The sequence below is a fragment of the Cryptomeria japonica genome, chromosome 7, assembly GCF_030272615.1.
Source record: "Cryptomeria japonica chromosome 7, Sugi_1.0, whole genome shotgun sequence".
In the NCBI taxonomy this organism is placed as follows: domain Eukaryota; kingdom Viridiplantae; phylum Streptophyta; class Pinopsida; order Cupressales; family Cupressaceae; genus Cryptomeria; species Cryptomeria japonica.
The window spans coordinates 231,540,141-231,559,595 of record NC_081411.1 but is presented as its reverse complement, the minus strand read 5'-3'; the positions used below and the strand labels follow the sequence as shown (position 1 = coordinate 231,559,595).

The window sequence follows — 19,455 nt, the reverse complement described above, 5'->3', positions numbered from 1 at the left end:
GTGAGATAGTTTTCTAGCTCGGAGCACCAGAACCGCTTGGACCTATTATTTAATGGAGAATCTTGTGAATAATTTTCATAGCTTGCAGAGCTTCATTTCATTGTTTCCAATGTTCCTTGGCTTGTGGCCAACCTTCCCTTAGCTCCACACCTTATTCTATATATTTTTTGAAGGGATCCCTTTGGCGGAGGCCGACCTTGTTGTTCTACATGTTACATCTTTTTCTCAGCATTTTTTTTCATCTAGGGCTGACATGGATTATTCTTGATCATATAAATAAATGTAATCAATCATTTAGAAGTCAGTTTTAGGACATAGAAGAATATCTGAAAGATTAGGAGATCCAGACTTGGCTCGCATTCTTGCTAGAGTTCGGATATTATATTTGAGCATGTTGTAATCAGGCTTTTGTGGTGAATCTTGGAAGCTCCCATGTTTCAAGCCAATTGTATTTGAATTCATTGATATAATAAAGTATGTTTCTGCATTGCCTCCATCACATTGAGTTGTTTATGCTATGTTTCTCTTGTTGCATAGTCTAGATTGTTCTCTTTTAGGACTTACTCTTGTCATGACTACACCACTTAGCAACCAACATGGCTCCCTTGGTCACCTTCCAAGAATCCAAATTAAAATTAACAGGACTACCTTGTGCAAAATGATGACCTACGGATATGAGATTTCTTTTTAACTTTGGGACATGTCTAACATCTTGTAACAGCCATTTGTCTCCACCTTTTAGCGGGAAAAAAACATCACCTTTTCCAATTATTTCAGAAGCTTTGTTGTCTCCCAAATGAAGTCTTCTAAACTGACCTTCTTGGTAGTTTATGAATGTCTTTGTGTATGCAGTTACATGATATGATGCATGGGAATCTAACATGCACAAATCTGAAGTGGTGTCACTTGTGGAGAGAATTAATACACCTTCATCTTTGTCAAAAAGTTGTATTGGCTTCACTGTTCCTTACCTTTTCTTGTGCCTTCTTATAAGACTGACAATTCTTCTTTATGTGGCCAGTTTTGCCACAAAACCATCAATCATTATTTCTACCTCTAGACATTGATCTTTTAGCAGATTTGGAGCTTCTTCTATTATTATTTCTGCCTCTATCTTGAGGCCTACCCCTATGAACAACCATCAAGGCATCATAGGAACAAATTTTTTGATTCTTTCTTATCATGTCTTTGCTGAGAAGAGTAGCAAGAACATCATCAAATTTTAATTTCTTTTTGGCAGAGACTAAAGTGCTAATAGACATCACAACTCCTTCCCAATTGTTCGAAAGAGAACTCAATAACAAGACAACTTTGTTTTCATCATCTAGAGTCATACCCACCAAAAGTGCTTGATTGACGAGGGTATTAAATTCATTGAGGTGATTCAACATGATCATTTTTTTAATTAAAATTTAAGAAAATAACAATATTATATAAAGATGTACATGCAGATTGAGTTCTTTATTTTGAAGATACCTAAATTTGAACTAGCCTTAAATCACATAGACTAAACAACATATTAAGCTTAGAATATGTAAATTTATTATTAATACTACTGTTAAATTCAAATTTTCAAATTCATTACAAAATACAAACACATTTAAATCTTAGTAATTATCTCAAACATTTTTTTTCACTATTGGAGAAAGCAGATTACAATAGAATTGCATAAAAGAAAGAAAAATAAAAAGGTTACAAATATTTTGTAGGTACGCTTAACTAAATAACCACTTGTCCCACGTCTGATCATATTATATTTCTAAGCCGAAGCTAAGAAATCTTGTTGAATTGGAACTAGAACGCGATTGAGATCAGATTCGATCGCATATATCTTTTTGAGAGGAAGGTGCATGTATACAATCCAGCTACCGTCTCCTGCAGGGCTATGAGTTGGCATTACATACCCTGCTTCACCGCCCCAAGGGAAATGGTAGCTTCCAAACGTAGGCTTTCTCCATCCATAATCAAACTCATACAAAGGAAACCTCAGTCCAGAAGACACCAAAACTGCAGGTCCTGATGGCTCCTTTCCATCTCCTCTGCAATAAATCTTGGGTAACACAGGTGTTGGCTTTGTAGTCTCCACCAAATCAATTAAGCTTTGAAAGTTCTCCTCATTTGCTGCACTTTGTATGGCATCATGAATTAACCCTGCACTCCAACAAAGCGGTTTGTTTCTAACATAATGAGCATTAGATTCAGCAAATGGCAAGATCAAAACATTGCCAAAGTAATTAGCAGAAACCCCAATCGCCCTTAAGCGTGGGCGGCCATCTACAACTATTCCGATTTTACAATTCAAAGTGTCCTGGACCTTCTGGGTGCATATCAGTAGCTTCCATAAGTAAGCACTGAATACCTCTAATTTGGTGTAATTTTTACCATCTTTGTCTGCATTCAATTGAAGATCCATAATCTTCTTCACATCTAGATGGTATATTCTACTTGCTAAACAAGGCGGGTGAAGATTTTTTTGGTCTGATTCTTGTGGAGTATGCCTCACATACATATTTTCAACTCAGCACAGCATGTGGGGGAATCTCTAGGGCACAATTTGGAGCGTGAAAAGGTTGGATTCGGAGATACAGTCGAGTCATTTCTAGAAATCTTTGCCCAACTTGTAAACAACATGTTCGCAGAGTATGCATCTGCAATTCTGTGGTCGAATGTACAGCCAACAACAATACCTCCACAGCTAAACTCTGTAACCTGCAGATACCAAATATAGTTAAGATTGCTATTCAGAAAACCATACGATTCGAAAGAAGTATGTATTCTAAAGAGTCATTTACCTGCACAGCAAAGACAGGAAGGCAATCTTCTTCAGAGGGCTTTGAAAGTAAAGGAACAAGCTTCCCCTCAACAGACTCGTCAGGGTTGTATAAATCAAGGGTAGAAAGAGGAGCTGCAGCATAAGCTTGGGTCATGAGAACTCCCTTGCTATTGCAATGGAGCTTTGGTAGGCTAATACTATCTGTAACCAATCTTCCTGCAAAAACATAATAGGACGCCAGCACCCTTGAGAGGGAATTTCTCAAATGAGATAGTGCTGATCCAAAAGTCCTAGGAAAGGGATTTTTATAACAGAAAAACACATGCACAGAAACTGGAGGAATAGTGAGATCTAGATTTGACAGAGGAAGGATGTGCTGCTGCATTGGAAGAGCAGGCACTATAACATCTGTGTTAACAATCTTCAGCTCATAATCTTTGAAAATGAGGGAGTTAACTGAAGCCATCTTAACACAATCTCTACAAGCTTTTACACCAATCTCTACAAGGTTCAACGATGCTCCTTAATTTATAGGATTACAACTGCATATTTCCTCGGCATTTACATCAATGATGATTTCAACGATGCTTTTACTGCAGTTTTACCCCATTCCTCCCATTAACTAAACAATATAGAAAAGATTAAGATAATAATTGTGCTGGTCCTATCTTGGTATTTTATTCTAATTAACCCTTGGTCAACATTTAAACATCTTCTAATTCAATTGTCAAACAATTAATGATAATATTAAAATTGTATTCTCCACTTAATCAAGGGTTTTTGCATTTGCTAAACTTTCGCAAATCAACTATTTCGTACTGTAGCAATGAAATGCAGACATTTTAGATGTCGAACGCTTCCGAAAAAATCGATTTTTCATATTTAAACGGCCTCAAAAATCGCTTTATTCTACGGTTTCCTCAAATTTTGTCTTCCAAATCAAACGTTCGACGTGTTTTCACCGTCACACCTTCGCTATAGAAATATCTTTTATTACTATATTTTGTTAAAAATTAAAAATTAAAAATTAAAAATTGGTTCATATATTTTAAGTATGTTTAGTGGCATCAAATATTTCTATCTATTAATAAAGTTAAAGTTTTGTTTATTTAAGAGTTTATTTTATTCTTCTTGTTTTGTAGGAATTTTATTTTATAGAAACAATTACATATTTAATTTAAGATTCATGATTTTATCTTATCACTTGTTGTTTTGTGTGAATTTGATTCTATAAAAACAAACATATGTTTAATGATAGAAGTTTGTTGGTTGAGTGAGTTGTCATATATGAAACAATGAGATGTGTAATTCTATAATATACTGATTGTCATTGTTTAAATAGATAAGTTTAGCATTTGATTTGTTTATTTCCAATTTATTTTGATGAAAAATATTATTTATGTTGTTGTTCTTCAAGATATGGAAAGAGCTAAAATTTGTGGTTCAAAAATTAAGTAATCTATTATTTTAAATAATTCATATACAAAATAAGTTTTAAAATATATAGTATGTGTACAACAAATGTTTTATAATAATTTGTACTTCAAATATTAAGTGATCTCTTCTTTCAAAAAATTCACATACAAATTGAATGTATGGATTAAAATAAAACTATAATTGTTCATTCAAAATCTTCTTCAAATTTCAATTGTATGTCTCAATACTATTATAAGACCATGAAATAAGATCTTGGTAGGGTCCATTTCCATTAAAAATCAAATATCCCTATAACAAATCTAGGCTTGATAGTTAGTGCAGATAAATACATCATTGCAGGAAATCATGTAGTAATTTATTAAATATATTTGCAATATTTTTATTTTAAGGTATGAGAAAATATAATAAAAATATATAAATAAATTTCTAGAATAGAAATGCACATATTATATATTATTTAAGGCTGTCATTTTTAATGAAAGATAGTATGTACGGAAAGATATTATATATTATATAAGGCTGTCATTTTTAAGGTATGAGAAAATTTTAGTATGTACGGAAAGATAGTACTAAAATCCTGGTAGATTATGGGTAGAAAAATATTTTGTCCTTGCTTTGCAAACACTTGCCATGTCATATACAAAGCTTGCCTTCTCTACCTTGTCAATGCCTCGTGATGTATGGGTCCCAAGAAAAAGGGGTCTTTATCATATTTGAATGTCCTTTGACACCTAGGCTTGACATAATATGTCTGTTTAGGATATAGTCATAAATTTGGTGGGACGAACTCAAGTGTATTTGAGTTTAATTGTTACAGACATGTCCCTTTGGTCTTGTCATAAGCCCCCTTAAAAGATAGGTGGTATTACAGTCATCCCTTTGATCTTGTGATAAGCCCCCTTAAAAGATAGGTGATTTTTTATGCTTTGCAAACCATGTTTTCATTACAAGCACCTAATGATGTTCTTGCAATGGGATGGCAGATATATGTTTAATGGGGGTGGCCCATCCACACCTCTTGTCTTTGCATCTACATTCATTTGATAGTCAGCTATATTTTAAAAAATTTTAAATTTTTAATTCGACTTTCTATAGAATTTCCTTCATGTTTGGGAATCTAGTTACATTTTCATCTGATAAGACTTATTTTGAGTTCATGGGATGAATATAGTCTTCATTAGTCAACCAGTCAGCTAACATATTCCCTTATTTGTATGTGTGAACAACCTCTTAAGATTCAAATAGCTCAAGGTTGTCCAAAGCCTTTTGAAGTATGTGGGAAAACTTCTAGTTGGTGTCTTTCCACATCTTATATGCAGTAATGATGATTAGGGAATCACCTTCAATGATGAGTATCTTATTCTTTAGTTATCATAATACCTCTTAGGATCGCCAATACTTCTACAAAATAGTTTGTTAAAGGGAGGGGAGAACTCTCATTGTGATTGCTTTCCTAATGCATCCTTCATGATCTCTAATTACACAGCCACATCTTGATTGCCTTGGGTTAGCACATGATACTTCATCAAAAATTAGCTTGAATGGGTCACTGGGAGGCAGGATCCAAGAGATTCTGGAGCGATCCATCTTTTGAGCTCCACCCAAATAAGTATCTCTATAGTAGACTTTAAGATCTTCATAACACTTGACTACTCAGGTATCCCAGTCTCAAAATGGAAAAGCTATAAGCTTACTATTTGGTGTGCCTCATTTTACTTAGCAAAAGCATTTTAAATTTCTATGTATTTAGTATTTTTTTAAAATAATGAAAGTACTTAAAAATAAGGCAACATCTTTGTCCACCACATTTGACTTCTAGTAATAGATCTTTAATATCAACTAGGGTCATCTAATTTTTATTATATTTAGCAAACCTAATGGTAATGATAGAAATTAAGGTGGCTATTTTTTAATAAAACAAATTTGTGCAATGTGCAATGACACCACTAGTGTTTGGATGATTGTTTGGACATCTCAGAGGGGTCAATGTCATATGGATAGATGGGAGACTATGACATGGTCCAAGGTGGTAGGTGGGGCGCGGTCCTAGTTTTACTATTTCTACACTCGTAGGTTTTATTCAAATGTAAAAGTATGCATGACCTACAACAATGATATTATGGGTCACAATATCAAGATAATAATTAGGTGGTTGATTCGAGAGAAAGTGGAATGCAATTGCACATCACCAGTTAAAAGAGGTGGTGGGATATAATGGTCCACTAAGTAGAGGGCCATGTATATTTAATGTCTTCACAACAACATCAAAATGGGTGAAATGTCTATATAGATTTTAAAATAACATAGAAAATTTGTACACAAGAGGAGTACAATAGTACATTTCAAGATTAAATACAACATCGTGTAAAGCTCTTCTTTGAAGAAGATATTATAATACTTTTGTATATTCTATCTTTTCAAAATCAATATAGATCTAACATGTTTTATGCTCAAATTATCTCCATTATTTTGTTATTTTATTTAGAAAATTTCTTATTTCTACATACATAATAACATATCTGGGAATCAATATGTAATCAAGTCCTTGAATGTATGGGCCACATTGTATATATTTGATTAAAGGGTAAAAGTGATGGAGATCCGTACATGCAAATATTATGTATGCATATTTGAAGCTGATATTACATCTTTTCCTACAGCTCGCATTAGATATTATGAATATTTGCATATTTGTAGAAAAAGACAGTGATATGAATGAATAATTGAATGATGAACAAAGTTTTCATCTATCTAAGGAAATTTTTTTGTCATGCTTATCTCTTCATGATGTCTTCCAGATCCTATTGATGTCCAATTTGCCCTATTTCTATGTGGATGACTTCTATTCAAATGAGATTAAAAAATGTTTACATAACCCACCGTTTTGGAATGTTGAATACATCATATAATCAATTCTTTACAAATTTTCTTCTTCTTCTCTGCAATTTAGGCATTAAGAAAGCCTTCATATTGCAATTTTTTCCTTTCTTTTTAATGCTTCTTCTACAATATAGTGTTGGAAGTCAAGGAAAAGTTCATTGCTTGTTGTACATGTGTGCTTTAGAATCGGAGTACCTTTTAATGCTTGCTGTATATGGAAGGAATCTCTAGTTGTAATGTTCTCCAATGAATCTAATAATGTATGTTTTCAGCTCTAAATATTACTTTTGATATTTGTTGCATACTATTTTCAATCTTTCACGAGATTATTTTTGTATGTCATCAGAAAAATATTGCATTAAGTAATGAAGTTTAAAAATAATTTGTCAGCCAAATTGATAATGATCGGTAGTAACATCATTATTAGAAGAGGATGCATGAAAGAGAAAGGATAACATCATAATAACATCAGCAATATTACACCAGCATGAAAGAGAAGGGGTGCTCTAAATATTACACCAGCAATGTTACAAATCAAGAATAACATCAGAATGATTGATAATGAGTTAACAAAGATAATTTGGGGATATTTCGAAGATTTTCAGAAGAGGATGCGTGAAAGAGAAAGGATACCGGAACAAGTTGTTAAAAGGTACGAAGATTCTATCTATTTCATGGTTGATACTGACACTTGTCAGATGGAGGTAGCAGACCCTAGGACATCATGGGTGATGTCGATGGGCTATGAGGTAGAAGTTGATATTTTGATTTCTTATTTTGATCATCTTCTATCTACACCAGTAGATCCAAATGCAACAAGGTTTGGAACATATAAGGAGAAATCTATTGAGGTGTATTTTGAGCTTGCCAGATCGGTCATTGCAAAGAAAATCAGAAAAGAGGTGGAAGAATTTGTTATTTCATAGGGATTTACTAAAGAGGCGATTGCTGAGGCTAGAGCTAAGTTTGAATCAAGGAAGCTCATTTAACCCTCTAGTGCCCCAACTGGTACCAATACTAGTAGACAAAAAAGAAGCAAATCTGCTAAGGAGAAACCTTCTAAAATTCAATTCAAGAGAAAGGAGAAAGAAATCAAGCCCCCTACACGTAAAGCACTGGTAGTCATCAGTAAGAGAAAGAAGGAGAAAGCAAAGAGAGCTATAGATGAAGAAGCAATGGAGTCTGAAGGAGAGAAGAAAGAGATAAGAGCCTGTGGTAAGAAATCAAAGGTTCCTAGAGCGTCTACTGTAAAATAAGTTAAGGAACTAGTAACTAAACTTACTCCCTTTGAAAAATTAGTGTTACACATTAACGAGTATGGTATATTCTCTGGTTTTAATGAACTTTATGACAAATTTAGTGAAGAAGAGAAAAGGAAAATTGAAGATGCAATAGTTTTGTTAATGAATAAGTTCGGTAAAGCTCTAATTGAATTGTAAGGGCAAATACCAAATTCTTTGTATAGTAAACTAGATGCAATATGGCAAGCTGCAATAAAACAAGACAAGGAAATTATTGAATTTGTTCTTGTAAGGTTACAACCGGAAGCCTCAAAGGAGGAATTGCAAAATATCTTTTTGAATTCAAAACCATTCTTTATATCAAAGAAAAGGCTTACAAGATTACTTGTTGGAGAATCCCAGCCAGTACAAGATGAGACTGAGGAGATCTTGAAGAAGTTATTAGGACTTATTCCTGAAGAAGAGGAAATAGAGAGATTAAAGGGAGAAGATCTCCCTAACAATATGAATATTGATGAAATCATACCAGATGAGATTATTTTTGCTGACACAATAGTTGATACACACACTAAGCAAGAAATAATCATTATTCTTGATGACGAGAATGTATTACCGAGAGCTACTTCAACCGGTATAGGTGAAGAGAGAACATAAGTAGAAAAGACAGATGAAGAAATGATAGAGAAACTGATGAATGAGCAACTAGAAAATGTATAGCCCACTGAGAAACCAGACAAGATAGAAGCACAAGAGCCACTAGTAGTTACACAAACAAAAGACTTTGCAAACCATTGTACCACCGATGAAGGATAAGGAGAAGGAAGAGGAGAAAGATGAAGAGAAAGAAGAGGAGCATGAGAAGGATGCAGAGAAACAGAAGGAGGAAGAAAAACAAAAGGAAGAGCAAGAACAGAAACTGACTCCCTAGTCACTTACATCAAAGAAGATAATTGATGATGATGAGGAAGATGGCACTGTGAGCATACAAGGAACAATAAACATGGATATGTTGAATCCTACTAAGCTGATGGAGATTGCATCTTCCATGAAATGTAAGGCACAAAAGAAGATTATGAAGGCTCAGAGAAAAGAAGCACAAACCATTCAAAAGTGTAATAGATATACTTTCTAGTATATTACCGGAGACTGATATTGACAGTCTTCCTACACCTATTGACAAACTAGAACATTTGGTTACATCAACAGGTGAGCAGATGAAGAGACTGGAAGAAGTTGTAATCAAGAATGCTGAGAAGGAATATGAGAAGAGAAGGATTACAATTTTGATCAAGGATTGATAGAGCCATGGTTGGTTTTAGTGATAATATGGAATAGACAAAAGATGCACCCAAGACCAGAGGTAAAATACTGTCTACAATTTGTAATTTTTCATTATTTCTTGATGATGTAGAGAAGAAGATCAAGGCAAAACAACAAGCAATAAAGGTTATGAGTGAATCATTTGATCCTCTAAATGATTTAGCTACAATTTTTGGCCATTCTATTGTAAGTGTACAACATAATTTGAAGTCATATGAGGAAAAAAGCTTAAGAGGGCTGCAACTCTACAGGAGTTACAAACACATATAGTTCCCCAGTTACAAATTTTGTAGAGAAGCTACAAGGAAACATATGTAATCTTGTTGACACCGGAGATGAGCACTCTAGATGCCATGGAAGAACTTGTATACTAGATCCAGACACACATTGAGATCACATCCACTCTTCTGGAAACATGGGATAATGTCTTGCAAGCTTTGAAGATTAATTTTGATGATTTCTTAAAAAAATGTAATATGTAACATGTTGACTTTTATACTCTTTACATTGGTAATACAAATTTTGGTCTATTGTATTCATTTTATTTTACATGCATTTGCTTACCTTTGTCATTGTTGTCAAAGGGGGAGTAGTATTGGTATTGGTCACTTAAAATTTTGTAATAGCATGTAATTGCTAAGAGAGAGTTTTGTATGTATTTGAGTCAGTCATAACTTTTGTAATGTGACACTTAGACAAAAAATTTCCTAAGTGTTTCCATCAATGCCAAAGGGGGAGATTGTTGGCTTTATGGTGATTTTGCTGTAAGAGATTGATTGATGACTTGTATTGTGTTATCATTGATGGCAACCATGTTTTGTTAGTCATATAAGTCATTTAGTCCAACTGGTAGAGGAAGCAGTAAACAGTAAACTGGTACACTTAATGTTTTATTTTTGAGTTATGAATTATGTGGCCGACATGAGTAAACCATAATGTGCAAGATTGAATATATACATTTAACCTAGGAAATTGTTCCAAGGGTTCTTAGCTGACTTAGCTAAGCTATTTATAAAAAGGAGTATATTGTGTTATGATTAATGAGATATGAGATCTATAATGTGAGTTCTATTGTGCGATGAGAGGTGAATCTTTGTATTGATGTTTTGTTGGTGTTTAAAGCATATATGAAGTGGATCTAATCAGGCACAAAGGTGCTAACAATAGATGAATCACTTTTTGTTCCCTAACAGTTGCAGCAAGATAAAATCCTCTAACAAGGTCACTCTTGACAGGGTGCAGTAGGATCCTCATAGGTCCAAACATTAAATCCCTTAACAGGATCACACATTAATTTGTTTTGTTTAAATCCCATTGTTGGGTAGCTCCTAACATGCCTTATTGTAATAGCTCCTAATTGGGTTGAGACACTCCTAACTGGGTGTGCTCGTAAAAGAGCAATTGTAAGACCTTAACTGGTCAAATCCCTATTATGCAGATAGTTGATCTTATGGGTACTAATTCCCATCGTGGTTTTTCCCATTTGGGTTTCCACGTGAAAAACATTGTGTTATGAGTTGCATGCTTTATTGGGTGTTATCTTATGTGGTTATTTTCCTTGCATGCTCGTTAAGTTTCAAATTCATAAAAGTGGCGATCAGATTTGTGTTGTTGTTTTTGCTTGCACTGATTCACCCCCCCTCTCAGTGCCTTATAAGTTTATCAAGATGGTCCTATAGAAGCTTCTTTCACTTTATCAGATGCTTGTTCAAGTTCAAAAGATCTTTTTTTGATCTAATGTTAGCAACAACTGGAGTATCATCTACATTCATTCCACATAACTCTTGTCCCTACCAATTTAGCAGAGTAGCATCATGTGTAGGCTCCTCTTGTCGATTTGAAGCTCCATCATTAGGTAGGTTAGGCTTTGAACTTGTAGCACTTGAAATATTTATAGCATTGTGCACCATTAAAGCCTGATTGATGACACCATTTGAATATGTGGCTTGGTCATGAGGCTGACCACAGGGAAAACACCATTCATAATCAACAACAAGATTGTTTTGATCGGGTACAAGGTCTTTTACTACATTGATAGGTGCTGGATTATTTGTTTGAAAAGGCCTTTGATTCACATTCTGCCTTGGACCTTGATAATTTCCTTGAAAGAAAGGCCTATTGCCCTGGTACAATTGTTGTTGACCTTGGAAAGGTTGATTTGAAGCTTGATTTTTCTATTGGTAAGGAGGTATGTTATGAGACTACTACTTTTCTAAGCTCACCAACTTATTACCAAAAGTTTGAAGTAGGCTTTTGATCTCTTGTAACTCTTGGGATGAGATTGGAACAATAAATTCTTGAGTTCCAGCAGTTTGAGTAGTTGTTGGTAATGTTGGCATCACCGGAAAAGGCACAAATGATGGAATTTGCAAAGGCATGTTGGGTTGAATATCCAAAAATATGGGCATAGGAGGTCTAGGAGTAATCTTCCTGAGCTGAATTAAGCTATTATCCTCCTTAATGGCTATCTCATATGCATTAGACAAGGAATCTCCTCCCATTGATTGAATCATCACTACTATATCATTGTTAAGGACTCTTAAGTAGTACATAAAAGTGTATTAAGAATATGGCTCAATAGTGACAGGAACTTTGTCCCAAGTCCTTTGGAAACGAATATTAAAGTTCGATATCTGTTCTTGAGGAGCCCTCTTAATAGTTTTAAGTTGCTCAACAAGGGATAGATGATCAGACTTGTCCTTGAATTGATTGTATAGCTTCTCCCCTAAGTCATCCCATGTTGCAACTAAGCCAACTATCAGGCCCCTGAACCATTGCAAAGCCTTACCTTTAAAGGAAGCAAAAAGTAATCTCAGGGCTACATTTTTCTGAGTGACATGATCTACTCCATAAAGAGAGGCAATATCTCTAATATGCTCAATGGGAGTGGTCTGATCCTCCCTTGTAAAGAATGGTAGACTCTTTAGTGCAGCCACAGGAATATCATCCTGTTGTATAAAATTAAAAGGGCTACCTCCATTAAATGCCACAAAAGGAAATTGTCTAGCCATAGGAACAATTGGAGGTGGGTTAACCTAAGCTAGAAAAATAGGTAAGACAACTAATAATACAAAAGGACTTGCTAGCTTGAAGCTAGGTGGTGTTGACTGTAGTCTTTTGGACTGCTCAGGAGTTCTTTTTGTAGTCCTTCCTCTTCTTTTAAGAGGTGAAAGTTGCAGATAATTGAAGGATGAAGAGTTGCTTCTTGTTTGCACTCTTCTCCTAAGCTATAAAATGAACTAAATTTTCTCACAAAAATCTAAAGTCGCCAAATGTGCTTTAATCACCTCTTGAAGGCTTAAAACTTGCTAGTTGCACATCAAAAATAGAAAAAATTAAAAAATGTCTTTACTGTATTGTATCGACAGTCCCATCGGGCATGCCAAAAATTGTTATCTCTAAATTTTGCACCCAATCTAAGTTATAACATAAATTAGACAAACTTGAGAAACATGGGATTACTCCAAGGTTGTGGGTAACCTATAACTAGAATAAACCTCCAAATGAGGCTGACTCCTAGCTGGTTATCACTCTAAAACTACTAATTTATCAACGAAAAGGGAAAGAGGTAAACTAAAACATTAAAATTTTACAACTAATCTCTAACATTAACACTAACTGGGTGATACACCAACTGAAAATAACTTATGATACTCTGAAAATAATAACACTTGGACACCAAATGACAGCTTGTGAAATTAACACATCTTGTTTTAATCATGCACATGCATCAATATTTCACAGGAAGGTCCAAATACTTGCTTTCTCTAATATAGGAAATGAAAAATTTCACAATTAGGAGCTTACAATATCCACTTGACACTACTTTCAACCTGCACATTACACTTATCACAGGGAAGGTATGGAAAACAATGAGACAAATTCTGAGAGAAAAACAAAGAGATTTCACTAACAAATTCGATCAATCACACAATTACACAACCCTACAAATAATAAGAAGATGATAATGTTGTCATAAAAGATCTCCAAGGCAATGTCTATATACCATAATATGAGTTACAAAACAAAAGTATATCAAACTAAGCTAAGGACTGCAAAATAGTCACTAAGTCTTTCAAGTCTACATCTAATATCCAGAACTAACTCAAAAATGAGTTACAATTAGGAATATATCCCTTCTCATTCCCTCCAAAAATCCCTAAGAATAAGAACCTCCAATTAGTTAAATCATAACCAGCCTTGAATGTAAAAATTTGTATGTCAAAATTACTTAGTTAAATTTAAGATAAATTGATTTTAACATTGATAATATAAAAATGATAATTACATATATCTTAGAATCACTATATATTTATATATATTATTTTCTAAGGCCGATTCGGAAGTAAGATTTCTTCAATTCTCATTAATAGTAATCACTTCACCTAATTATCCGAAAAGCTTTTTGGAATGTGTTATTGAAAAAATGAAATTGTTGACTTCACGTTTCACAGACAGATTATTTAATTCCCTGTCGTTCAATTACTGGTGCAAAGACTTGTAGAGCCCAAAACGCTCAGAGTCCAGCTGTGAACTCCGAAAAATAGGAAATATTGTATCCTTCATATGACGAGAAGTTCAAATCAAGAGCTCATCAAGGCGTTCACTGAACAAACTGGTTATATTTTTGTTTCCATTTTGTTTCATCAAGAGATATAGATAACTCGCTGTGTTTGTTTAGACTGTCTTGAGTTTTCATTTTAAGTTGTCTGATGCGTTTCTTACACAGTCAGTTATGATTTAGCAGTGAATTAATTTTATGGAAAAGGAGGTTGCGAAGATGAATAGAATATTGATAATTGGGGCAACTGGGTACATTGGTAAATATATGGCGAAAGCCAGTGTCTCACTTGGCTACCCAACATTTGCTTTTGTGCGTCCTTCCACTGCAGCTCCTCATTCCTCCAAATCACAATTACTCCAACAATTCAGAGATGATGGTATTGTCATTCTTCAGGTCAGTGATTCGAATCTCACAATGATATTCATATTGGTTTTGATCTTATGTCCTTTAACCAGAAGGATCCATTGTCAAAACCATTCAACTGCTGTTAATATGATTTAGGTGAAAAGAGTGATGAACATCCCAAAAAGATTTCCAACCGATGGCCTCTGATAGACGGGAAGGTTTACCTGTTTTGTGAGGATTCAATGTGAAGAATAAGATATGAATAAATGGTCTTAAGCATTCATTTGCTTTAAACATATATGCTAAATATTATATAAAAACTCAAGTTAATTGTATTAAATATGAAAAATAATTTGTACTTACTTAAATACAGGTATCGAATAAACTCTAAATTTATTTTATAAAATGAAACTTGTTATTAAAATTTTCTTTACTTAGACCTACTAGTTTCCTATTTATAGTTGGTCGGTTATTCACCAATTCGTGAAAATTCGCTACTAAAAAATACGTTGTTGGATCTCATATTCATGCACTAAAGTAGAGACGAGTTCTAATGTGAATTATGGTCTTTGATTTGTAACAATATCTCGTAGAACACCAAACCTAGTGAAAATCTCAAAATACAGAAAGTCAGCAACTTTAGTATCTCAAGCATGTTTTAGTTCAACAACTTCTACCCAGTTGGTTACATAATATGTACCAGGCAAGATATATTTTCTATTCCTAGAGGGGGGATTAATTGGTTCCTAGAGGGGGGATTAATTAGTCCCACACAATCGAGAACCTATTTTTAAAAGGGCTCAATGGATAACTCAGGATGTAGAGGCATTTCTTCTAAACGTGTGGGACAGCCCATGCAATGACACTTTTCATAATTCTGAACATCTCTTGCAATCTTTGTGGATTGTAGGTCAATAATATCTTGTAGTAAGGATTTTGTGTGCATTCCTCTGGGTTGCGAAATGACCCCCGCAAGGTTCAGAGTGACATGCACAAAGTATATCAAAGACATCAAATTCATCAAGTGAACCATCAATTTTAGTAATAGTTGGTCCTTGAAGGGCTTTCCATGATCTCAATTGGACTCCATCTATTTCAACTATATTAATAGGATAAGTCGGTTATCCGGCAACCTCATTATTATATACTAATTGTGTCACCTTACTATTTGGATTTGGTGATGGTTGTGCAGGCATAGGAGTTGCCTTTGGTGGTTGTGATGTGTTTGGAAATTGGTTATTTGATGGTTGTGATATAGGTGGAAGGAGTTGTTGTGGTGGCTGATACAGAAGATGGATATGATTGCAGATATTGTGGTTGTTGTGGCCTCCATGCCTATTGCCAAGGCTATGAAGCATAATGGTTTGGCCATTGCTAGCAATAGGGTGGAGGTTGGTGTCATCCTCCATAACATCCAAATTTATTTGAAAAGGGATTAGGTTGACTAGCTCTAGGTACAAGATAATCACTTGTCATACCTTGATACATTGCTCGTGATGGCCAAGACATTTGCAGAGCCATGAAATATATAGGTTCTTCAATATACTCTATATTAGCCATATCTATAGGAAGAGATTCAAGGTGGTGTTCCTACTGGCATCCTCTAAAGATGAAATCTTGGTTTTGTTGTAGGGACATTCCTTGTCATTGTGCTTTTTTTGGCAAATTTGACAAAACACAACTAAGGCTTTTTAAGCCTCTTCTTGTTTCTTATGTGTATATAAGGTGTCAATTTGTTTACCCCTATGACTTAATAAATCTTTCAAGGTTTTGAAGTAACATGCCTAGTTCTCTTTTAGTGATACTTGATGTACCTCCTCCTGCCAAGATTTCTCCTTCCCACATATCCTTACATTGTCTATGTGGATTGTGAATAATTCCTACATGCTTTACAAATATCTTCAAAATGTACTTTACAAATATCATCCCCACTCATAATATTCAATATTTCCATGCAATCTTTCTGAATTCCTTATACAAAAGATTCCATCCCATACCTCCTTTGTTTTGCAATATTCCCGATACTTAGCAAGGAACTTCTCCTTCATATTCTTCCAACTATGAACTGACTGTGATCCTAAACTTTGAAACCATATGAGGGCTACATCCTTAGAGGCGGTTGGAAACAATTTGATTTTTTGTGCATCATTCTTATAGTCGTAACTGTTACACAAAACTTCAAATATATATTTTTTTATTAGGATCTTCCATGGTCAATCACCTAAATATTGGTAAGGTAGAGTGAGGGATATTTTCATGCAAGCATCTTTAGTAGAGTCGACAATAGGGAACTCAAAAGTTACAAGACTATTAGGTTCAAGTATCCTCATATTATTGTTGTTGTTGTTATTATTGTTGTCACCCATATTGGCTTCACATGCCTAAGGAGTTTAAATGGTTTAAAATGGTTTTTCAACATACTTTCCACTACGTAGCTCAAAAGAATTAGCAAATTGTTTAACAACTAAAGAGTAATTAGTGGCTCTTAAGGTAACACATAAATTATGTGTGATATGCTAGGTTGAGAAATAATAGAAGGCTCTACAACATGCTTTTCTAGATTAGGCTCAACTACCACTTTCTCTACCAATGGCCTTTTTTTTCTAATTTTGGTTTCTCTTATTTGGAACTACTTGCTACATCTTTCTTAATGAATCTTCCTTTACTTTCTCTATCATGATTCATGCATCTACATAATCTACAAAAGAGGAAAACAAGGTTAATCATCTAGGAAAGGCCTTGCATGGACTTTGCCTTGGCACACTGGTCCTAACTCAACTCACTACAATTTTAGGCCATTAACACCTTTCCCCTATAATGACACCAAAATGATGGGACAAAAGTCAAGATATAAGATTTGGAGATAATAATTAGTCTTGATGGCTTACTCAAGTTTGTTTCTTGTATCAATCCAAGAGTTTGTAAGCTTTAAAAAGGTATTGGGGCTATCTGCTTAAGGGTTAAATATAACAAGTTAAGGGGGAATGCAATGCAACTAATATTCTTGTTTATGTTCTATGATAGTAACTATGCCAGGAAGTGTGATATGAAGTGTCATGGTAGAAATTGTAATAGGAAGTGTAGTGACAAAAATAAAGAAATCTTTGTTATAGAAAATGCCTTGAGTTATTTACTAAAGTAATAAATTTCCTTTTTATTAAACTAGATTTTCAATTTCCATCCTATATTTTGAATAAACTAATAAACATATAATTGAATAAAATCAACTTTAAACCAAATTGAAATAAAACCAACTATATTTATGAAAAGAAAATACTGTAAGAAATTAAATTGGAAAAAGTCACCAGATAACTCAAGTAGTGGGCCCTGCCTCCTTGGTCATCGGGTGATGAAACACAAACTTTGTTCTACACCAAACTAAACATGCATACAAATTACTTCCTCAAAATTTGTCACAAAAAAAACATCATTCTATTCATATATGTTAGACAGTTTAGATAACCGAAAGACAACTGAGAGGGGGGGGGGGGGGCGCGGGGGATGAATGAGTTGTCTCAGATTACAGGAACCTTTAGAAATTTAAACTTTAATACCAGAACCATAACATTAATACTGGATTAGAAAATAATCCAATTAAGCATAAACAATAATCATAGAATAAAATCCATCCACACAACACTAAGATTTGTATGTGGAAAACCCGATAAAGGGAAAAACCACAGTGGGAAGTCTACCCACAGTCAGATAATACTTATGTAATAAGAATGTGAATTACAATTGAGTAGCTTGCACTGGTAGGAAGGATAATAACCTAGAGAACACTGCTCATCACAAAAGGAGCCTCACTAACTACATATAAATCCAGACTACAATCCGGAGAAATGTTGAACTGCAAAAGATAGAATCTCCTATGCCTGAGTATAGTTTTGGTTATGCTTAATACTCTTACATAAACCCAATTCGATCTCTAATTATCGATCAACTCCTCTACCTGAATGATATTACATTATTCAAACATTACATTCCTTGACCATGACCTCTTACATATAACCATGATGATCTACAATGAGATCTTACATCTATATATACAAACCCTCAACCATAAACAATCAGGTTGGCCATCAAACAATAAACTAATTACATAATTAAAAACCACGTTGGCCTTAGACCAAACAAGTAATATCAACACATAAGACATCCTGAAAATACATTAATAAGTCCTATCCACATGTTGCATTTAAGCCGGTCCACAACCTAGATAATTCGGGACCAAGTATAGGTCCACACGCTTCAGCAATGATCTCCAACTGCCAAGTCTCAAACATGATCATCAACAGCATCTTGAAACTCCATTAGAAGCTGCACCAACACCACTTATACAATTTATCAAAGATCTCCATCAAAAGCTTTGCCGGTGAAACCCTCACTCAAACCAGAAACCAATCTTCTAAGAAAGAAGGATAGTATCCAATTTCTAGACCAAAACCAGCTGATCAAATATGAGTATAAGTATCATGAACAAGCCAATTCCATCACCATATTATATTGGAACCTATAGGTTTATGTTAGATCCAAGCTGACCAGAAACTGCTCAACCTACCTGGACAAGAAGGGTTAAAGTAAAACATCCAAATAGTTAGTGTTAGCATCAATGACAAATCATCAATGCAACACATAATCAATTTCACCAAATGGCCAACAATCTCCCCTTTTGGCATTGATGGCAACACTAGATGTGAAAAACATCTAAGTACTAAGAAATGTCAAATGTCTCCCGATGTGGAAGATAGTCAACAAACTCTCACATATAGCTCTGAATATCATTTCCCCTTTCTTTTCACTTTCTTTTCCTTTTCTTTTTTACATTAGTACCACTTCTCCTTTGGCATCAATGCCAGAAATCTAAAAAAAATATAAACCACTAAGTCACAAAG

The 19,455-nt window shown here is 34.4% G+C and overlaps 1 protein-coding gene across 1 annotated transcript; it reads right to left on the bottom strand.

Annotated features, from left to right (window-relative positions):
* Window positions 1-1,759: 1,759 nt before the first annotated feature.
* On the bottom strand, window positions 1,760-3,247 carry LOC131028425 (coniferyl alcohol acyltransferase-like). Its single transcript, XM_057958686.2, has 3 exons — window positions 2,793-3,247; window positions 2,508-2,709; window positions 1,760-2,391 (listed from the first exon to the last, which is right to left on the bottom strand). Exons 1-3 carry the CDS (start codon window positions 3,237-3,239, stop codon window positions 1,760-1,762), a joined length of 1,281 nt encoding a protein of 426 aa, XP_057814669.2. The 5' UTR covers window positions 3,240-3,247.
* Between the last annotated feature and the right edge of the window lie 16,208 nt (window positions 3,248-19,455).

Bases quoted from the DNA above. Each gene is read 5' to 3' on its own strand.
- LOC131028425 (XM_057958686.2), bottom strand. From the start codon at position 3,239: ATGGCTTCAGTTAACTCCCTCATTTTCAAAGATTATGAGCTGAAGATT. The intron at 2,710-2,792 runs GTAAATGACTCT...TGGTATCTGCAG, and splicing joins TTCCTGTCTTTGCTGTGCAG to GTTACAGAGTTTAGCTGTGG. The intron at 2,392-2,507 runs GTATGTGAGGCA...AATTGAATGCAG, and splicing joins CTGTGCTGAGTTGAAAATAT to ACAAAGATGGTAAAAATTAC.